Source organism: Rhynchophorus ferrugineus, unplaced genomic scaffold (genome assembly GCF_030347505.1).
Source record: "Rhynchophorus ferrugineus isolate W39M unplaced genomic scaffold, kcgeb_rfMv2 rfM8, whole genome shotgun sequence".
Taxonomy (NCBI): Eukaryota; Metazoa; Arthropoda; class Insecta; order Coleoptera; family Curculionidae; genus Rhynchophorus; species Rhynchophorus ferrugineus.
In genome coordinates, this window is record NW_027472587.1 from 33,754,995 (window position 1) to 33,774,379 (window position 19,385).

Genomic DNA, 19,385 nt, shown 5'->3' on the forward strand with positions numbered 1-19,385 from the left:
ATGTTTAAACATCACAATTTTCAAATTGGATAGAGGTATTTTGAATGAATTTAGTATTCAAATGTTGAATAATTAACCGACTTCGAAAAAGGAATAGGTTCTATGTTCGGCTGTATATATTTTATATAAAAAATCGATCTACAATTAACGGAGAAATCTGCGAATATACATTAGAAAAATATACAGCCGAACATAGAATCTCTTTAAAATAATATTGTAAATAGATAAATAGGTTTAGGTAGGTATTAAGCTAAATTGTGTGTACATAATAGAATATAAAATACGTGTAGTAGATAGGTTAAATAACGTTTTTGTTTATTTTTATTTAGTTGTTACAACGATTATTATGTACATATTTTATTTTAAAATATTTTTTTGTGTTAAAAATCTAAGTGTGATTGATTTTTAATTTTTAGTGAGTTCCTTATTTATTTTTGAAGTCGGTTAAATTTTTTTGTTAAAGATATTTTGTAATGTATATATTATTATAAATAAAAAATGGGAATCGCCTTCTATGTGTCTTTATGTTATGGATATTAATCACATCTGGATTAATGTACAATGCAAGTGTTTGAAATTTTGTCGTTGCACATGTTATATAAAACATTTCCGGTATATGTAACTACTTCCGTAAAAGAGACGCTTGTCAGAGTTATAAGACATGTAAAATTTGTGATCTTCAATGCATAACACAGCTGATTTGTTTTTTTTTACAAATATTTTTCATACTTTTCATTTTAGAATAATCACATTGGTGCTGATAGAAGAAGAATAAGTTGAAAGTATTTTAGATTTAATTTTTTATAAATTAATTTTAAAGCATTGACGATGGTAATGTCTATTAAATCGCATCGGGTATATTTTTCAGTGTGAAAAATATTTTTCAAGGTGTTGGAAATGTCTGAATTTGTATCGAGTGAATCGCAATAAGGGAACTTACTTTTTTACCTCAGTTGGAAGAAAAGGCGGCTGAATGTCTTCGAATACTGTGTGAAGATTATGGTAACCATGCTCCATCGATTTGAACGTGCGAATACTGGATTCGACGTTTTAAAAGTGATTATTTTGACACCGAAGATAAAGAGCACTCTGGATAGCCAAACAAAAATTGAAGATTGGAATTTGAAAGTATTACTTGTAAAATGCAGGAATAATATGCAAAAATGTTGGGAGTAACACAATAAACCATTTCTAATCGGTTGAAAAACGTGGAAATGATAGCGTGGATATTTTGTGCCGTATGAATTGAACCCAAGAGACACTGAAAGACATTTGGTCAGGTTTGAAATGCGGCTTTAACGGCACAATCCGAATTTTTTAAGTTGCGTTGTTACTGGTGATGAACGTGGATCTATTACGACAATCCAAGGCCTAAAATCACTTGGTGTAGTTGGTAGTATACTATGAGCTACAAAAATCTATTGAAACCATCAGTGCGAATCACTATCGACGATAATTGATACGTCTGAGTCAGTGTTATTCTTCAAAATGACAGAGCTCGATCACATGTTGCAAAACCGAATGGTGACCGACCGGTGAAAGCATATTTAGTATTCTCCAGACACTACTCCTTGTGATTAACAATTCAAAAGTCTCCAGCCTGGCACATAGATGGAACTACTAGAATTAAATCCACCTGTTTTTAGTTAGCCTGAATCCTCAAAAGATGCGTGTATAAATTTGACAGCTGTCGGATCATTAGTTAGTGAACTATAGCATTCTGAGTGAAGCAACTTTTGTTACTGTGAAAAAAATGGATAAAAAGGAATTTCGCGTGTTGATAAAATATTGCTTTTTAAAGGGAAAAATTACAGTTGAACCAAAAACTTGGGTTGATGCCGAGTTTCCGGCCGCTGCCCAAGGAAAATCAATCATCAAGTGGAAGTTTAGACGTGGTGAAATGAGAATCGAAGACGGTGAACGCATTGGACGCGCAAAAGAGATTCTTACATTTAAAAAATCTACAAAATGATTTTGAATAACCGTAAATTGAAACTGAATGAAATAGCAGACACTCTAAAGATATCAACTGAACGTGTACATATCATTCACGAATATTTGGTTATGAGAAAGCTCTGTGCAAAGTGTGCCGCGTGAGCTCACTTTTAACCAAAAACAACGACGACAACAGCGTTCATATGTAACAATGAATGAAACATGGCTCCATCATTTCACTCAAGTTCAATCGACAGTCATTCGAGTGGACTGCACATGATGAACCCGCTCCAAAGCGTGGGTAAACGCAATAGTCGGCTGGTAATGTTATGGCGTCTGTATTTTGGAATGCGCATGGAATAATTTTCATTGACTACCTTGAAAAAAGAAGAACCATCAACAGCGACTATTACATAGCGTTATTGGACCGTTTGATGCACGAAATCGCCGAAAAACGGCCGCATTTGAGGAAAAAGAAAGTGCTGCTTCACTAAGACAATACACCGTGTGAAAAATCCATGAATTGGGCTTCGAAATGTTTTATTGTTGCTTTAGATGCCCCCCAGCGACTATTTCCTGTTTTCAGGTCTTAAAAGAATGCTCACTGGGAAGAAATTTTGTCGTTTGTTGTTTGTTGAATTTTGTCGAATGAAGAGGTGATCGACGAAAGTGAGGTTTATTTTGAAGCAAAGGACAAATCCTACTACAAAAATGGTATCGAAAAGTTGGAGGGTCTCTATAATCAGTGTATCACCCTTGAAGGGAATTATGTTGAATAAAAAAAAATTGCCAAAAAAAGTGTTTTACTATGGTATTCTTGGGACTTTTCAATTCGCTTGTTACTACTTGTTCTGTCATATGAATCGTGACCTGTCTGAAAAGCTTTTCACTTCATATAAAGATACAATAAAATAGTTTTAACAAGAAAAAATTGAAGCGACTTCAAAGAATAAATAATGAGCTCACTAAAAATTAAAAAATAATCAAACTTAGTTTTTTTAACACAAAAAAACCATTTTGGTATAAAATATGTACATAATAATTGTTGTAATAACTGTATAAAAATTAACAAAAACCTTATACACGTATTTAATATTCTATTATACACAAATTAGCTTAATACCTACCGAAACATATTTAGGACATATTTGAAAATTAAAAATCGAAATTACCGTATTTTTGAGAGAAAAATATACACAAACAAAATCTGTTAAAGCCATATATTTCACAGTGACGGCCAGGAGACCGATAGAATTTGTTCTGGAGAGCCTAATGTTAGTTTTGTGGTAACGAACAGCATATATTGGCAGTTAAAAGGGTGTTGCCGCCCTTACTGTGAAACGTTCTAGGGGTAACGAACGTTCTGCCTAGCTCGTAGCACACACGCATCTGGAAAATTGAATCTTGTCGTGTCGTCCTCCTCGGGTTACTGGTGCGACAAAGGCGAAATGTCTGGGACGTGGAATACATTATGCCTATGAAGCGGGCGCCGTTACGACTCTGGCTCTACCCTTATGGGGGGCTTGGTAAGGGGATTACACACATTTCGACTCTATGAAAGCCTTGAAGACTATTAAACGTCAACCAGTTACGGAAGACTCGGAAATACGAAATACTCCGGATACGAAAAATGTATTCTTAAAATTCCCGAAGTTTTATTTTAACGAATCTAACGCGTTCGATATATTCTTGATACGGTTTGCAGATAACCATTAACAATAGACATTTTTCTTTGTTTATATTTTTGTTATACAAAAACTGTTATACTGGTCAGTCGGAAGATACTCTTAACTTGACCTAAATCTAATGAGATTGGTTTATCTGGCAATTAAAAGCCTACTTGGACTTGTGGGTTTCAAATATGGGGTTGCACTAAAACATCAAACTAACTAGTAATCCAACGTTATCTAAATAAAGTCCTATACTAATGTTCATTGTTACGTAACTAACGAAGAATTATATAATTACCTCGAAATTAAATGGTTTACGAAATTATTCAAGATTTCGCCAGAAAAATAAGAAATAAGGTTACTTTATCACAGCAATGTGGAAGCGATACAGCTACTGGAGATAAGATTAAAGAGAACCGAACCACACGAACTTGTATAGTGTCTAAGTGTTACTTTTAACTTTTACTTAAGTAGTCTAATTTTAATTTGTGAATTACATACTGATGTATAAATCCCGTAATAGCCTTTCTTGTGTATTAAGGCAAGTACAACAAAACAGTATTACTACTCTTTTTTAATTACATTAATTACATTAATTACAAATTAGTTTGTAAATTAAGGTTGTAATAAAAAATAGGGTGCTTTGTATTAGATAGATTCTTGATGTCATTTGCGGATAACAATTACTAAACTTTTCTTTGTTTATTTAAGCTTTTAGTCTTGCTTGATATGATCTAAAGCGTTATTTTCTGTTTTAACATTGGAATTAACATAAGAAATTAAATTGTTTATATATTTCTATTCGGATTAATATAAATAATTTTTTTTCTAGATATTTCTAGTACTATCTATTCATGTTTTATTCGTACCGAAGGTAACGTCACCGCGTAATTATTTTTAAAAACAGTTTAAGTCATTATTGGTGATCCCTCAATGTGTCATAATAATAGTGTTCCTTTGACTACAACTCAAATAAAAAATATATAGTCTATCCAAAGTTGTCGTGAATATACGCCATCTCAATTTATGACGTTAAAACGGTACAATGTTGACACATCAATTCTGAGTTTTAGTTTATTTTGTCTTTGACCTATAACAAAAATCTACTCTAAATAAAATAATGAAATAAACATGTTACTAAATACAATTTATTTAAACATTATAGTTAGATTATAGTTTATAGTGGTAAGAAGTTATTTATCACTATTGTTTTCAAGAATTTTGCATACGTTTGACAACCGGACGACTTTGACAGACTCATTCGTTTACGTGTTCGAACATCTCAGATAGTACTGTGTCTCTTTTTAACTAGAATAAAATGAGAAGGAAAATATTGTCTGATTCTAAAACGAATTTACAAATTCCGACAGGCAATACATTAAAAATTTTAATGACGTATTTTGACAGCAACTTTGGATAGACTATAACTTATAGTCTATCTAGTACAACAGCCAATGGACGTCATCAAAATTTATGACGTCGGTACATCACAATGTTGTCATATTAACTTAGAATTTTGATGTTTACAATGTTTGCCGGTTTGTAAACCTCTCATTATTATCACTGTTGTTTTGAAGAATTTTTATGACATTTGACAACAGGGTCGACCAGGAGCAATACAAATAGAATTGTATAGACTGATTCAGTTTTATATTCCGGGGCATCAGACCGCATTCTGTCACTTTTAAATAAGGTAAAATGAAAAGGAAATATCCGCTCCGAGTTTCAAACGAATTTAACGTTTTTACAAACTGCATTTTGGCAGTATATTCGACGTCATCTATGACAATGTAGGAATTATACCATCGATATAATTTCAAGGTCACATCTTATGTTTCGTTGAAAATTTTGATTAAAAAATGGACAAAATAAAATGTATTAATTATAAATATTAATGATATACTATATATTTACTTGAATAATGTTTTTTATAAAAATCGATTTTAACTATAATAACATACACATTTTGTACTAATCATAATTTACTAATTTACTAATATTGTACTAATAATAAATAAAAAAATCTAAGTTTATTATTTTTTAATTTTTAGTGAGTTCCTTATTTATTTTTTGATGTCGGTTCAATTTTTTTGTTAAAAATATTTTATTTTTCTCTTTTTAGTGTTAGATATTTACTCAATAAATACGCAGTTATTTTATTGAGTATTACAACGGATAGCCCAAGTAAAAGTGCAGCTCGTATGAGGAAAATTACGAATAAATAATGATTGAAAATAAGGAACGTTTCAGGCCCCGGTGTCCGCTACCTAGTCTAGGTGATTTGACAAATTTTCCAACCAAACTGGAACAAAACAATTGCTGCCCTCATTGGCAATCGAACTCCGCGTGGGGGCTTAATGTTCTAACCGTTACACCATAGAAAAAAAAACAAACATGTGCTTACAATGTTTCTTCCACTTCTCATATGATATGGTTAGGGCTTAAAAAGCAAACTGAACGGCTTTTACACTGAACTACTTCTGATTTTTCGTCACAACAATAAGATTATACCCAAATATCTGATTATTTTAGATAAAAAATCTGTGGAAACTTTGTATGTGCCTTTGAAATTTGAGGATTTCTCTCGATTTCACCCCTTCCCCCATTAGATCCTGACTTGGTTCCAACGGGACCACCTCGGAAGTGTACTCTTTCGAATAAAAAAAGAACCTTGAAAATCGGTCTATAATTGACGGAGAAATAGGTGAAATTACATTTTAAAAAAATACAGGCGAACATAAAAGTCAGTTAAAAATATGTTTAAATAATAATTAGAATTGTAATATAAATTTGGCTTCAGTAGGTTACGTACTAAAATGGAAAAGTATGTTTTAAATATTTGAGAATTTTTCAATTTGCAATTCGACTTTCATATACTTTTACTTAAAAAATGTAACATTTTATCGGCTAATAACTCCAATTCGCTAATTTACCGCTATGATGGATATTTGGGTTACTTTTTCTTTTTATTGATACATGTTGGAATTAACGGCCAATTTGTTGGCAATTCTGTAGCTCTGCTAAAAGATATCGCCCCTATTCCTGAACGATAATTGATTAATGGCGGATGTAATAGTGGCATGGCTGTTTCGTTTTTATTGTTTTATTTGTTCATTGTTTACGGAAAGACAAACGAGCACTTTTTTATCAAAATAAAAAATATACTGGCTCGATTTATTTATTTTAAACATATAGACATGCTTAGATATTTTTAATTAGAAATTACTATTGTTCTGTTGTTATTGTATTTTTTCCCATATTAAAATTAAATTTGATTACTTAAATTAATATTAATATAACAGGTGAAAGTCTCCGGCCTGACTCATAGATGGCGCTACTAGAATTAAATCCATAGGTTTTTTCTTTAGCCCTAACCCTCAAAAGATGCGTGTATAAATTTGACAACTGTCGAATCATTAGTATGTGAATTATAGCATTTTGAGTGAAGCAACTTTTGTAATTGTGAATAAAAAAATGGATAAAAAGAAATTTCGCGTGTTGATAAAGTATTGGTTTTTGAAGGGAAAAATACATTCGAAACAAAAACTTGACTTGATGCCGAGTTTCTGGACACTGCCCCAGGAAAATCATCCATCAAGGATTGGCAAGTTGAGACGTGGTGAAATGAGGACCGAAGACGGTAAACGCAGTGGACGCCCAGGTTGTTACCGACGAAAACATTTAAAAAATCCACAAAATGATTTTGAATGACCGTAAATTGAAATAGCAGACACTCTAAAGATATCAACTGAACGTGTACATCATATCATTCACGAATATTTGGATATGAGAAAGCTCTGTGCAAAGTGGGTTCCGCGCGAGCTTACTTATGACCAAAAGCAACGAGTCGATGATTCGGAGCAGTGTTTGAAGATGATCAAGCGTAATAAACCCGAGTTTTTGCGTCGATATGTGATAATAAATGAAATATGGTTCCATCGTAGTGGGAAAACGCAACAGTCGACTGGCAAGGTTATGGCGTCTGTATTTTGGGATGCGCATGGAATAATTTTCATTGACTAGCTAGAAAAAGGAAGCATCATCAACAATGAATATTACATAGCGTTTATTGGACCATTTGAATGACGAAATCGCCACCTTTGAAGAAAAAGAAAGTGCTGCTTCACCAAGGCAATGCACCGTGTCACAAGTCAGTTGTTAAATAAAAAGTAATTTGAATAAAAAAACTAATTTTGACAAAAAATGTGTTTTACTATGGTAGGCCAGGGACTTTTCAATTGACCTGCAGAGCTTCAAAAACCACGTAATAAATATGTAAAAAGTCTTTTTCATCTGCTTGTATATAGCTGCGACTTAAATTTTAGTAGTTATATTACTAAACATTGTTTTAAATTATTCTCATCAAAACCATCTTATTGTCTTGATTTCTGTTATAATATACAATTAATATGTTATCTAAATTAATTATGAAAAATATGGAGAACATTTCGACAAAAAATTACACAACGAAAAGAATTATTTTTCTTATAATATATACATAAATGTACAATTAAAATTAATATACAATAATACTGTCGACCTATATCACTTCTTCCGGTAAATAGACTGCATTAAGTAATTTTATTCAGTCCCCTAAGTAAACACAAATCATAGCTGATTTAAATAAATTTGATATTCTAATTGTACTTAGCTTATATATAGAAAAAAGATTATTTATATACTCATAAATATCATGGTATCTTATTAATATTAATAACAACAAATTAATAATAAAGTATCAAAATTCTTTAGTTAAATAATATATAAATAACGTATAACTATTCAACTAATATACAGAAATTAATTAAGATCCATTATCAAGCTCAATTTAACAGGTTGTAATAAATACGTGCTACAATTTACAATATATATATCTGGTGTCGGATATTTCATTACGCATTTCTATAGTTTTAACCGGAAATTATCTATAATCCACTATCAGAATGATGTTAAAGAATGAACAAACTGGGAGATATATGATAATTGAAAGGAATATCGAATAATATGGAAAATATAGTCAGTTTTTAAATACAGTTCAAATAAAATATATGAAGGTTTGGTTAGTTCCGCTATATTTAACGCAAAAGAAGTTCGTATTAATAATGTGCTTATCAGAACAACATTCTCCGAATGCTACTGCTATTTTTTCTCTCAAGATAGTCTCACATGACAATGTATTGAAATTCATTTTATACGTTTTGTATATTTTTAAATAAATATATTTATTCTAGAGAATATTTTCTTTCTTTTGAACTATGGGTTTATCTGGGCTGGGCCTAAAGTTTAACGTGGGCTCCGAACCACAGTCCTCAGCATTAAATCTACCGACTGCCAAGTGACCAACATTAGATATCATCCCAGAAGACATCCGGTCTTACCCAGCCTGGTTACTGGCGTGACTAGGTTCACTTTCCTTGTCTGATTTTATACTCTAGCCTAGATCACAAATATTAAACAATAACAAACATAAATGTATGACCATGCCCCAGCAGGACTCGCGAACTATCGCAACAGTAGGAGAACCGTCCTGTCGCCTTTACAACTGCGCCAACTAACGTTGAAATAAAAATTGCTGGCATATCAATAAGAAAAAATCTTTTGACGACTACAATCAAAGTTTTGTATTTAATAAATTATAGCAGTGAACTCAAACACCTATTTTTTGCAAATTATTGATGCCAAAAATCATTTAACAAATAAAGTTTTGGTTTCTCGAATATTTAAAATTAATTATCGATAAGTATTATTTCAGGGCCAAACGTAAAAAGGCTAGTATAATTGTTAAAAAGTAAATTGTGTTTATGATTTAAAAGCCTACACGCCTTTATTTGATTATTTCCCTAGCAAGCGAGAATTGTTAATGAAGAAAGGGGAAACTACCCAAATATTCTGTTAGCTGTTCGGTCTATTTCGCATTCAGATTGTTTACCACTTTCAAAATTGCACCCCAAAAACTGTTAATTTGAAGTAAACGATAAAAAGGCTTCAGAGGAATTTAGAGATTCCTCTAGAAACTGTAACATTTAATTTGAGGTAAAAGACTGAAAATTTACACTGATTCGAACCCTCAAAGAAAGGTCTTAAGCAAAAAAAAAATGGATGTGCATCAATGAAAAATATAAATATGCTCCATCTTTATTAGCATTAAAACAATTGCGAATACAATTTGGTCATTCAATCTATGCCAATAGACTCATTTGTAACCCAAGGATTGATAGTAGTTCTAGACTTACTACAAGACAACGGCGTATAGATCATTTCTCAGTCCCATTTTTTTTTAAGGTATATCATGTTAAATTCGAGAAATACAGCAAAGGTGACAGGGTTTTTATAATTTGAAATAAATAAAGATATAGAAAACACATACATATCAAGCTGCCAACAAGGGAACAATATTTAGAATTCCTAAGTTATTAAGACTATATATTTTTTTATATTTTAAAGTCTCCTTTTTACCAACGAGGGTTTATCTGGACTGAACGTTAAACAATAGTAACGTGAACTCTGAACCACGGTCCTCGGCATTAAGCCTACCGATTGGCGAGTCACCCTCAAATAATCATCCCAGAAGACAATCCGATCTTACCCAGCCTGGCTACTGGCGTGTCTGAAATTGTTTTCCTTGTCAGATTTTGCACTCTTGTCTAGGACTATATATATATATATATATATATATATATATATATATATATATATATATATATATATATATATATATATATATATATATATATATATATATATATTATTGGATGATATTTCAATGCTAAGCACGTCCAATAGCAATCCAGATCAATGACTACAAGTGAAAACAATCTCTGCAAGCAATAAACTAACACAAATGCATAATATTACCAACTGGTAAGTCATCATATTAGCCTACAGATATCCAGAAATAAAATCACGGATTTATTCGATTTCTTCACAGTACGAGATGTGTCTGTAAATTAAAATAACTTAGAGGAGCCTTGGGATATGAATTAACCCATCCACTTCTTTCTGAGCGAGTATTATACAAAAAGTAATGTCTCAACCGAGCAAAGCCTTAACGATCAACTTTGGTCAACGACTATATTGTTATGTTTGTCAAGAAATGAATATCAGTTAGATCGTTAAGCAGAGACATTTGTTAACAAGATTAAACAAACTGAATGAGGTAATATCTTCTTAATATTACCTCTTTGGACTAAAGTAGTAATTATCCTGGAGAAAATAAAAGGTTATATTGGCAAAAAATAAACTCACAAGAATATGGTATCAAACTACATAGCCAGGAGATAAAATTAGGTTAAACTACGCAATAGGGTACTATATTCGCAACTATTTGATCTTATGTATGAGTATTTAATTAAAAAACACATTTAATGATAATACATTTATCTTCCTAGTTTAGATAACAAGGTTTTGCTGTATTAGTCAATACTTAGGCCTATTTGGACCTACGGTATTGAACTGTGGGGTACTACTAGCAAATCTTACATAGATATTCTCCAGAGGTTCCAGAATAAAGTGTTGCGAATCATCGTCGATGTCCTATGTTACGTGTCCAACAAACTGATTCAGCGCGATATCCCCATAGAACCCATAACGAGTGTGACTCGGAGTGTTAGTGCGAAGTACTCTGAAAGACTATTAGTGCATCCAATGCACTCGCCAAACAGCAAAATGTGCGCGATGACAGTGAAGTGCGTAGGCTCAAAGGGAAACTGCCATACGAACTGATTAATGGACACATAGAGTGAGATTTAATAATCTCTAGAATAAGCTAGAATAGTTTTTAGAATAAGTTAGGATAGACTTTAAAATAAGTTAGAATAGTATCTAGAATAAGATTTAGATTATAAGTTGTACAGTAGATCACTTACTGAAGTGATACGTATTGCCCACAGGCAGATTGTTAATAAATAAAATAAAAATAATTAATAAAATTTTAAAAAATCTTCCTAGTTATAAGTGATTGTAAAAATAAATTGTAGTTAGCTATCAAGGATTAGTAACAATGTATTAACACATATATTTTAAAAAATATTATTATTACCTGGAAATCTTCAACGCCTTCTCCGATTTGTTCCACATCACCGGCACACTCGAAGCCCAAAATGAATGGGCATTTTGGGGGAGAATCGATTGCACCTTGACGCACCATTAAGTCTTGGAAGTTAAGTCCGCTGTAACAAAAGTTTACGATCAAATATCCCATAAATGTCACTCCATTTATCATTAAAATTATGTATATATATATATATATATATATATATATATATATATATATATATATATATATATATATCAATAATGTTTTTCTAGAGCACTATATAAAATCAGCATGTTCCAGCTTTGACATTTGTCGTTATCTACGCTGACAGCAAATAAAAACACGACTTGTTTTAGTCAGAGAACAGTGAGGGTATTATCTCGTCAGAAGCTTTTATTCAGGAAATTTTTCCCGTGGCTGTAAATTGAAAATAAATTACTTTCTTTTCTTGAATAGAAATTGCCTTATTTTCTGTGGTCGTCACTAATTTAGTTGTCGTGTTTTACGATGATAAATATGTAAAGCACAAAGATTCTCGGTTATAGTTGGAATTCTTATTTTTTCAACTGTTATTATCGGAAAAATATGAGATGCATATTAAAAAAGTAGTCTAAGATTTAATTAAAAAAGCATTTGGTAGAATTGTATAGGGTGAACTAATATCGGACAGAAGCTAGAATCCTGAAGATGTTCCTCGAAAAATTACACAGTGTGACACAATTTTTCTGACATAAATAAGATTATGTGTTTTGAACTCCTTATTTCATTGTTAAAAACATTATCTATTGATATGGTTGTCTAGTAATAGTAGTAATAGTTGCACGTTCACTAGTAATAGTGTGAATTCTATTTGCGTGTAAAAACTGCATTACTCCACCATGACAGGCAATATTCTTCCATACCTATTACATATTCAGTGCTTTTAAAAGAAACGTATGAAAACATGAAACTAATTTTAAACGTAATAGACAATTTAGACAAATACAAAGAATACAACTAAAAACTTTGTGTTAATTTAAAAGTTGTTTTTATATTGTTCGGACTGGAAGGAGGTTTCACGAAATATTCTTGTTTTCTCTGTGGGGCAGTAAGGACACCAAAAACCACTATGAAGTTAAAGATTGGCCAAAAAGAACTGACCTTTATTGTGGTAAATCAAACGTTAACCTCTTATTCCACAAGAAAATGTGATTCTTGTACTACTATAAATAAAGTTTGGTTTAATGAAAAAATTTGTCAAGGCCGTGGATTAAAACGGTAAAGGATTTTTGTATTTGAAAACTGTTCTCTCTAAATCAAGTGAATCTAAACTAAAAAAAGGCATTTTTGTTGGTCCAGTAATAAGAAAGCTTATAAGAAACAACAAGGGGCGTGATTGTGATTGTTTAAAATTTTTGAATGTTCTAGGCAAGAGTGTAAAATCCGACAAGGAAAATGATCCCAGTCACGCCAGTAACCAGGCTAGGTAAGACCGGATGTCTTCTGGGATGATTCCTAAAGTTAGTCACTCGCCAGTCGGTAGGCTTAACGCTGAGGGCCGTGGTTCGGAGCCCACGTTAAACTTTAGGCCCAGTCCAGATAAACCCACAGTTGGTAAAAGGAGACTTTAAAATATATATAAACAAAAATAAATGCAAAATTACTAGTTTCTTATCAATTATCCCTTGAAAAAGACCATCACATGTGTTTTATGACTACAACGCTTAATTAAATGTTTAGCTAAGTTTGTTTAGGTGTTAGTGGCTTTGGTAACGTTAAACAATGTGAAAACAGGCTATTGGTTAAAAATAATATTTGAAATTACGTACGTTAGTAAAAAATTTATTTTAATCAAAAATAAGCAAGCCCAAGTAGTGTAAACAATCCTTAACCAAAACCCGTCGTTATTATTTTTGATACGGTACTAAAATTAAGAAGGATATTTACCTATAAAATTGTTTATGCCGAAAATAGCGGGAGGGTTATTTCTCCAGAAGCTTTTAGATTGTATCCAGGGATATCCCCCCGCCGTTATAAATTGAAAATAAATTACTTTCCTGAATACAAGTTGCCCTGTTTTGTTTTGTCGCTACAAATTTAGTTGTCCTGTTTATTGTAATTAACATGGGTAGAAATGTTGTTCATTATAACTGAGATACGTGTTTTAATTGTAATTTTCGTAAAAAAGTAGGAATAATATCTTTAAAAGGTACCTTGCTTTGGTTTCGTTTATAAAGTAACAACACTTCAATTTTTCGTTATAATCGACTTTATCAAAATCAGTTGTATATACATGGTGCACCCCATTGAAATTAAAATTAACGTGGACAGATTTGAAGCTATTAAGTTGAGTTTTCCAATCGTTCGTCCATTTGTAGATTTTGTTAACTGCCATAATAATTGTGTCGTCAGCAAAGGTTCCAAGTCGTGTTTCTTTTGTTGTTGGAATGTCAGCAGTGTAAAGCAGATACAGGAGAGGTTCTAAGACGAATCATTTATTTAAAATTAAATAAGACCTAAGAGATTTGGACACGAAGACTAAGACCTAAAAAGATTTGTAAAGATTACCCACCAAAAACTCAACAAATGTCAAAGAATAATGACCATAACCACCTATGACACAGCTTCTAATGGCTTTTAATGTATTTATTAGTATGATTTATTACTGTATTGGTTAGTGATCTAATTGATTTATGATTTACATATTTCATCGATCATATCTCAATCCTTTTTTGGCATAGTGCATTTTCTGTTGAATTTGACTCACTTATTATTTTTATTTGTCTATTTTTTAATATTAAAAAAAGCTATGAAGAGAAAAAAATTGTTCAATTGTATTTTTGGACATAGATCAAGGCTTAGATAAAGTCTAGAATAAATAATAAACTAAAAATAACAGATAAAATGTCTCCATAAAAAAGACAAACCAAACCTTGTTATTTTCTGTAGTTGTGTAGTGAAATGTAGTAAATAGTAAAGACACTGAAAAGTACTACTAATTTTTATTTTATGTTATTTTATTAGAGACTAAGTAAGACTAAGTAGGTACCAGTAGGAGTACCTAGACATGTTCCTAGTTTTAAGTCACTATTGTGATAAATAATAAGTTAGTTGGCAGCGCCAGGTAATAATATATTAACAAATAAATAATAAATATTTTTGTTATATTTTAAAGTTTCCTCGTTATCGCAAAGATTTATCTGGATTGCACTTTCGGAGACCATCCGGTTTTACGTAGCTTGGTTACTGGCATGACAGAGATGATCACTATTGCTTAGACACATTTACAATTACATCATAAAGTAATATCATAAAGTATATAACAAAAATATTATTATTAATTTAAACCCATATTTATACATACGTCATAAAGATGTTTAATGTATTGCCTTCCGCAATTTGTAAATTCGTCTCAGAATAAGACAATATTTTCTTTCTCATTTTATTCTAGTTAAAAAGAGACACAATGCTGTCTGATTAGTTCGAACACTTAAACGAATGAGCCTGTCAAAGTCGTCCGATTGTCAGGCGTATGCAAAATTTTTGAAAGCAATAGTGATAAATAGGTTATAACTCTAACTTATAAACTATTGTGGCTGTATAATTAACTCTAGTCTTTAGATGATCTATAATGTTAGAATAAATTATATTTGATAAAATTTTTGTTCAATTATTTTTTTTAGATTAGAATTTTGTTGTATGTCGAAGCCAAACTGAACTAAGAGTTGATACGGCAACATTGCGACGTTTTAACGTAACAAATTTAGATGACCTAGGTACAGAATAACTTTGAATAGACTATATATACATAATATTGTACAGGTCTTATGTTATAATGACACTCAAAAATTAATCCTAATAAAATATCTATCTATATCATCAATAAATTGCCCCTATATCAAGGTGGTTTCATCAACTTCAATTTATATTTACCATTAATAATCATATATACTAATACCGCTATTCAAGAGATAATTTGATAAATTACAAAACCTATTATTCAATTATCGACGATAACTTATATGAATTATTGATATTCCATTGGTTTTATGGATTTCACAGCACTGTCAAATAGAACATTGTTAATTAAATGTTAATACTTGTAATTACAGTACGTATGTGGGAGTTAAAATTTAATAAAAACAATAATATAAGCATATAAATATCAGTCCCTTTTCCCATGGGAACCACAGTTTGTCATCAGAGAAAGCTCACATGTTGTTGCAGTAAATCTATAGAGACAACAGGCTGTAAATATTGGAATATTATAAGTGTATGCTAATTGTTGTAGTGGGTGATCTAATCTGATTAGTTGAATTTATTATACAGATAATTATCTTACCGCAAAATATTTCATTTAGCAAACTTGTCTAAATCAATTTAATCTGATGTTTTTAACTTATTTCTTGACTAGTTGCAGTATTGTAGCACTATAAAAGTTAGGTAATCGCTTTTAGTAACTATTGCAAGGGATTTTTTATTGAAATTCCTCCATAAGTTCATGTGATTTGGTAATAATGTTATGCTGTCAAAAACAGTCTTCGTTTGGTACCAGATATGTTAAGAATAAGTTAATATAATATACATTTATATTATATCAAAGCATTATTTCATATTCTTACATAACTGGTTAACTACTGAAAATCGACTCAGCAACCAAAGTTCCTCTAACTGCAGGTCGGTGAATATAGTCAATGGACATCTTAAAATGGCAAAAACTACAAGTATTCGTTTCTCCTTTTGTTCCTAACATTCCCTTATATTAGTCTTCATATATTTAAAAACATATTTCCCAAATTAAAATTAAATTTCACGAATTTGAAGTTAATATTAACAATTTTATAACAGTGTTATCCAGTAGTTGTATTGGTTTCATGTTGCTATAGCCATGCTGCCACCGGCGAAATCTTGGATAACTTTCTGGATCCGTTTGATTTTGAAGTCATCTTGTAGTTCTTCGTCGATTACGAACATTGGTAATTTATTAAAGAACGTTCTTTTGCCAGCCCTGGATTATTAGCCGGTTTTACAATCTTGTGGATGCCATATTTGTACAGAATAAGTCTAAACAGGCTTTTTTAAGACTGCTCCATTACACGTTTACATTCCATGTTATAGTTGAGAATTGTTGAAATTACTATTCCCATACAAAATTCAGATGACATTTCTATGACCTTTCATTATAAATCAGAATGTCGAGCCAGACAATCATCCTTGATTTATATCATGGCTTAATATTATTATTCCACACTTCCTCATTCAATATTTGATTTTATTCGTCAAATTAGCATTATGCTATTTTAATTATCATACTTATTGATGATTGAAAAGTCATTAGTTATTGTACAGTATGGGGAAATTACATAATCAAGTTGATATTTAATAATTAATCAGGATTTTCGAACTAATTATATGTTTTTTCGAATTAACTATATCTAGTTTCTTCTATCTGAAGAATAGAAAGTTAACAGTATCTAAAGTTAGAACGGATGTGGTCGATCATCAGTAATGAATAAATTTGATGAAGAATGCTCGAAGTACTGCAGTAGGACTTGCAGTACATATCTATGGTTATGGGTTGATGGTCAAATATGAGAAAAGTAACAACTTCTTAAATTATATATGGTGATTTTAGTTAATTTTATTATGAATATCGAATGCATTTACCATTCTTCATACAATTTGTTTAGATGGCACTGATTTTTTCCTGAAATTCTCTATTATTTTTTCCTCTACCAATAATAAAACTAAGTACTAACTAAATTAGTGCTAATGAACAGACAGCACAAAAGCGTTTAATGAATTTTACTCTTCAACATATCTATTAATATGAAAATCCAAAAGTTACATTTTTAAAAATTGAAAATGTAGTATAAATATAATAATATAAATAGCCCGGCTTGGTTAGCGCAGTGGTAAAGGCGACAGGACGGTCCTCCTACTATTACTATAGTCGTGGGTTCGTATCCTGATGGAGCATGGTCGTAAATTTATGTTTGTGATTGTTTAACAATTGTGCTTGTCCTTAGGCAAGAGTGTAAAATCCGACAAGGAAAATGATCCCAGTCACGCCAGTAACCAGGCGTAAGACCGGATGTCTTTTGTGATGATTTCTAAGTTGGACACTCGCCATTCAGTAGGCTTAATGCCGAGGACCGTGGTTCCGACACCACGTTAAACTATAGGTCCAGTCCAGATAAATACCCGTTGGTAAAGGAGACTTAAAAATATATTTTAAAAACATTATAATAAAATTGAAATAAATGAATATTAATTTAAATAATGATAATGAAATATGCTATTGCTTTTGCTAAAAAAAATTGGCAAAGAAATAAAATGTAAAAAAAATGATGAAAAATGTGTCAATGTATATTCTATCTCTATATATTTGAAATATATAAAAAAATAACATAAATAAAATAACAATATAAAACGGTGACTTTTTCTCCAAAATACAAAATCAAATTACTAGTATAAAAAACTATAATTTCTTGGTAGTTAAATAGAGAACTATTAATATGGGAATATTGAACTAATTATAAAATAATTGAATTGGAGAAGATAAATGACCATTTAATTATTAGAGCGATCTATCAGGGCTCCCTAACTTGGTCTTGTAAAAGGAATGACGTTGGTAATGACTTGCCAGGGACTTGATTAAATATGTTACGCCACCTAAATTAGCGTGTGTTTTATATTACTAATGTCTGCCTAGCTACGACATAGTGACAAAGGATTGATAGATAAAATACGAAAAATGAGGAAAAAACTCTATTTCCCATATCCTTCTTTTACTTTGATATTTTCTATTAGCTAGGTTCATTAGTTTTCATATATTATTTGTATTTGGGACTGTTATCATGCTGTTTAAAATAATCATCTTAAAATATAAATTTATTTCTTTGTTTGTTTTCTAATCAATCATCAATCTATAGCTGGTATACTTCATGAAAGTGTCGATTTTTTAACCGATACTGTTTTTGGTGCATCAGAACTTTCAATAGTTATTACCAAATTTCGCCACTGTTAACTCATGATTTTGATTCATATCTTTTTGAGACTGCTTGTTATGTTTTGCATCCAAAAGCTCGATTTTGTCACAGAAATATTTGAGGTTTGTTGATACTCATTCGACCAATATTTCTAAATCATTGTAATCTGCATCTCTGGATATGTTCCTCAACTGTGCACTGATTATCGCATCTTAATCGAATAACTTCATTTTAATATAATTTCTGGGAGAATTATGCAGAACTTGGGTAAAGTATAGCTTGAAATACATCAAGCTTACAGACTGTAAGTATCGAATTCTCAGAGTTATACAAAAAAACTGGCAAGTCTTAGTAATATTTCCCCTTCTCTGTACAGACCAGCTTGCGAAGTGTGAAAGCTTTTTCAGCCTGGTCCATTAGTCAAGGGATGTGAAAAAGGTGAAACTTCTCGAGCTCCTCCACTTTCTCTAGTCGTTATATATGCCGTAAATATTTATTTTATTTACAGTATTGGATGATCAGTCAGTTGTCAAGCCTTTAGTTTTGTCTTCACTTCATGTTCCTTCTTTTTTCAATTCAATTGTTTCTCTTTTATGGCAAAGAGATGTCGAAAGCCTTAAGGTCTATATGAGTAGCTATAGCGCTTGAAGGAAAAAGCCATAAAACGTCTTCAAGCTTCGAAATTTCCTTGTAACTTTCGGTTATAACTTTTTCAATCAAGACGCCATTTCGGACACTTAGAAATAAGCAACTGAAATCACTGTAATTAGATAG

At 31.3% G+C, this 19,385-nt stretch overlaps 1 protein-coding gene across 2 annotated transcripts in view; it reads right to left on the minus strand.

Moving 5' to 3' along the window:
- LOC143201124 (synaptic vesicle membrane protein VAT-1 homolog-like) overlaps positions 1-19,385 on the minus strand; it is a 100,569-nt gene that overhangs the window by 42,646 nt on the left and 38,538 nt on the right. For both annotated transcript variants that reach the window (XR_013006885.1, XM_076411979.1), the window contains exon 2: positions 11,644-11,773. Coding sequence is in view for 1 of the 2 variants with exons in the window: in XM_076411979.1 (XP_076268094.1) it covers positions 11,644-11,773 (130 nt within the window). In the remaining variant the exon portion in view is untranslated. The remainder of the gene's footprint in view (positions 1-11,643; positions 11,774-19,385) is intronic.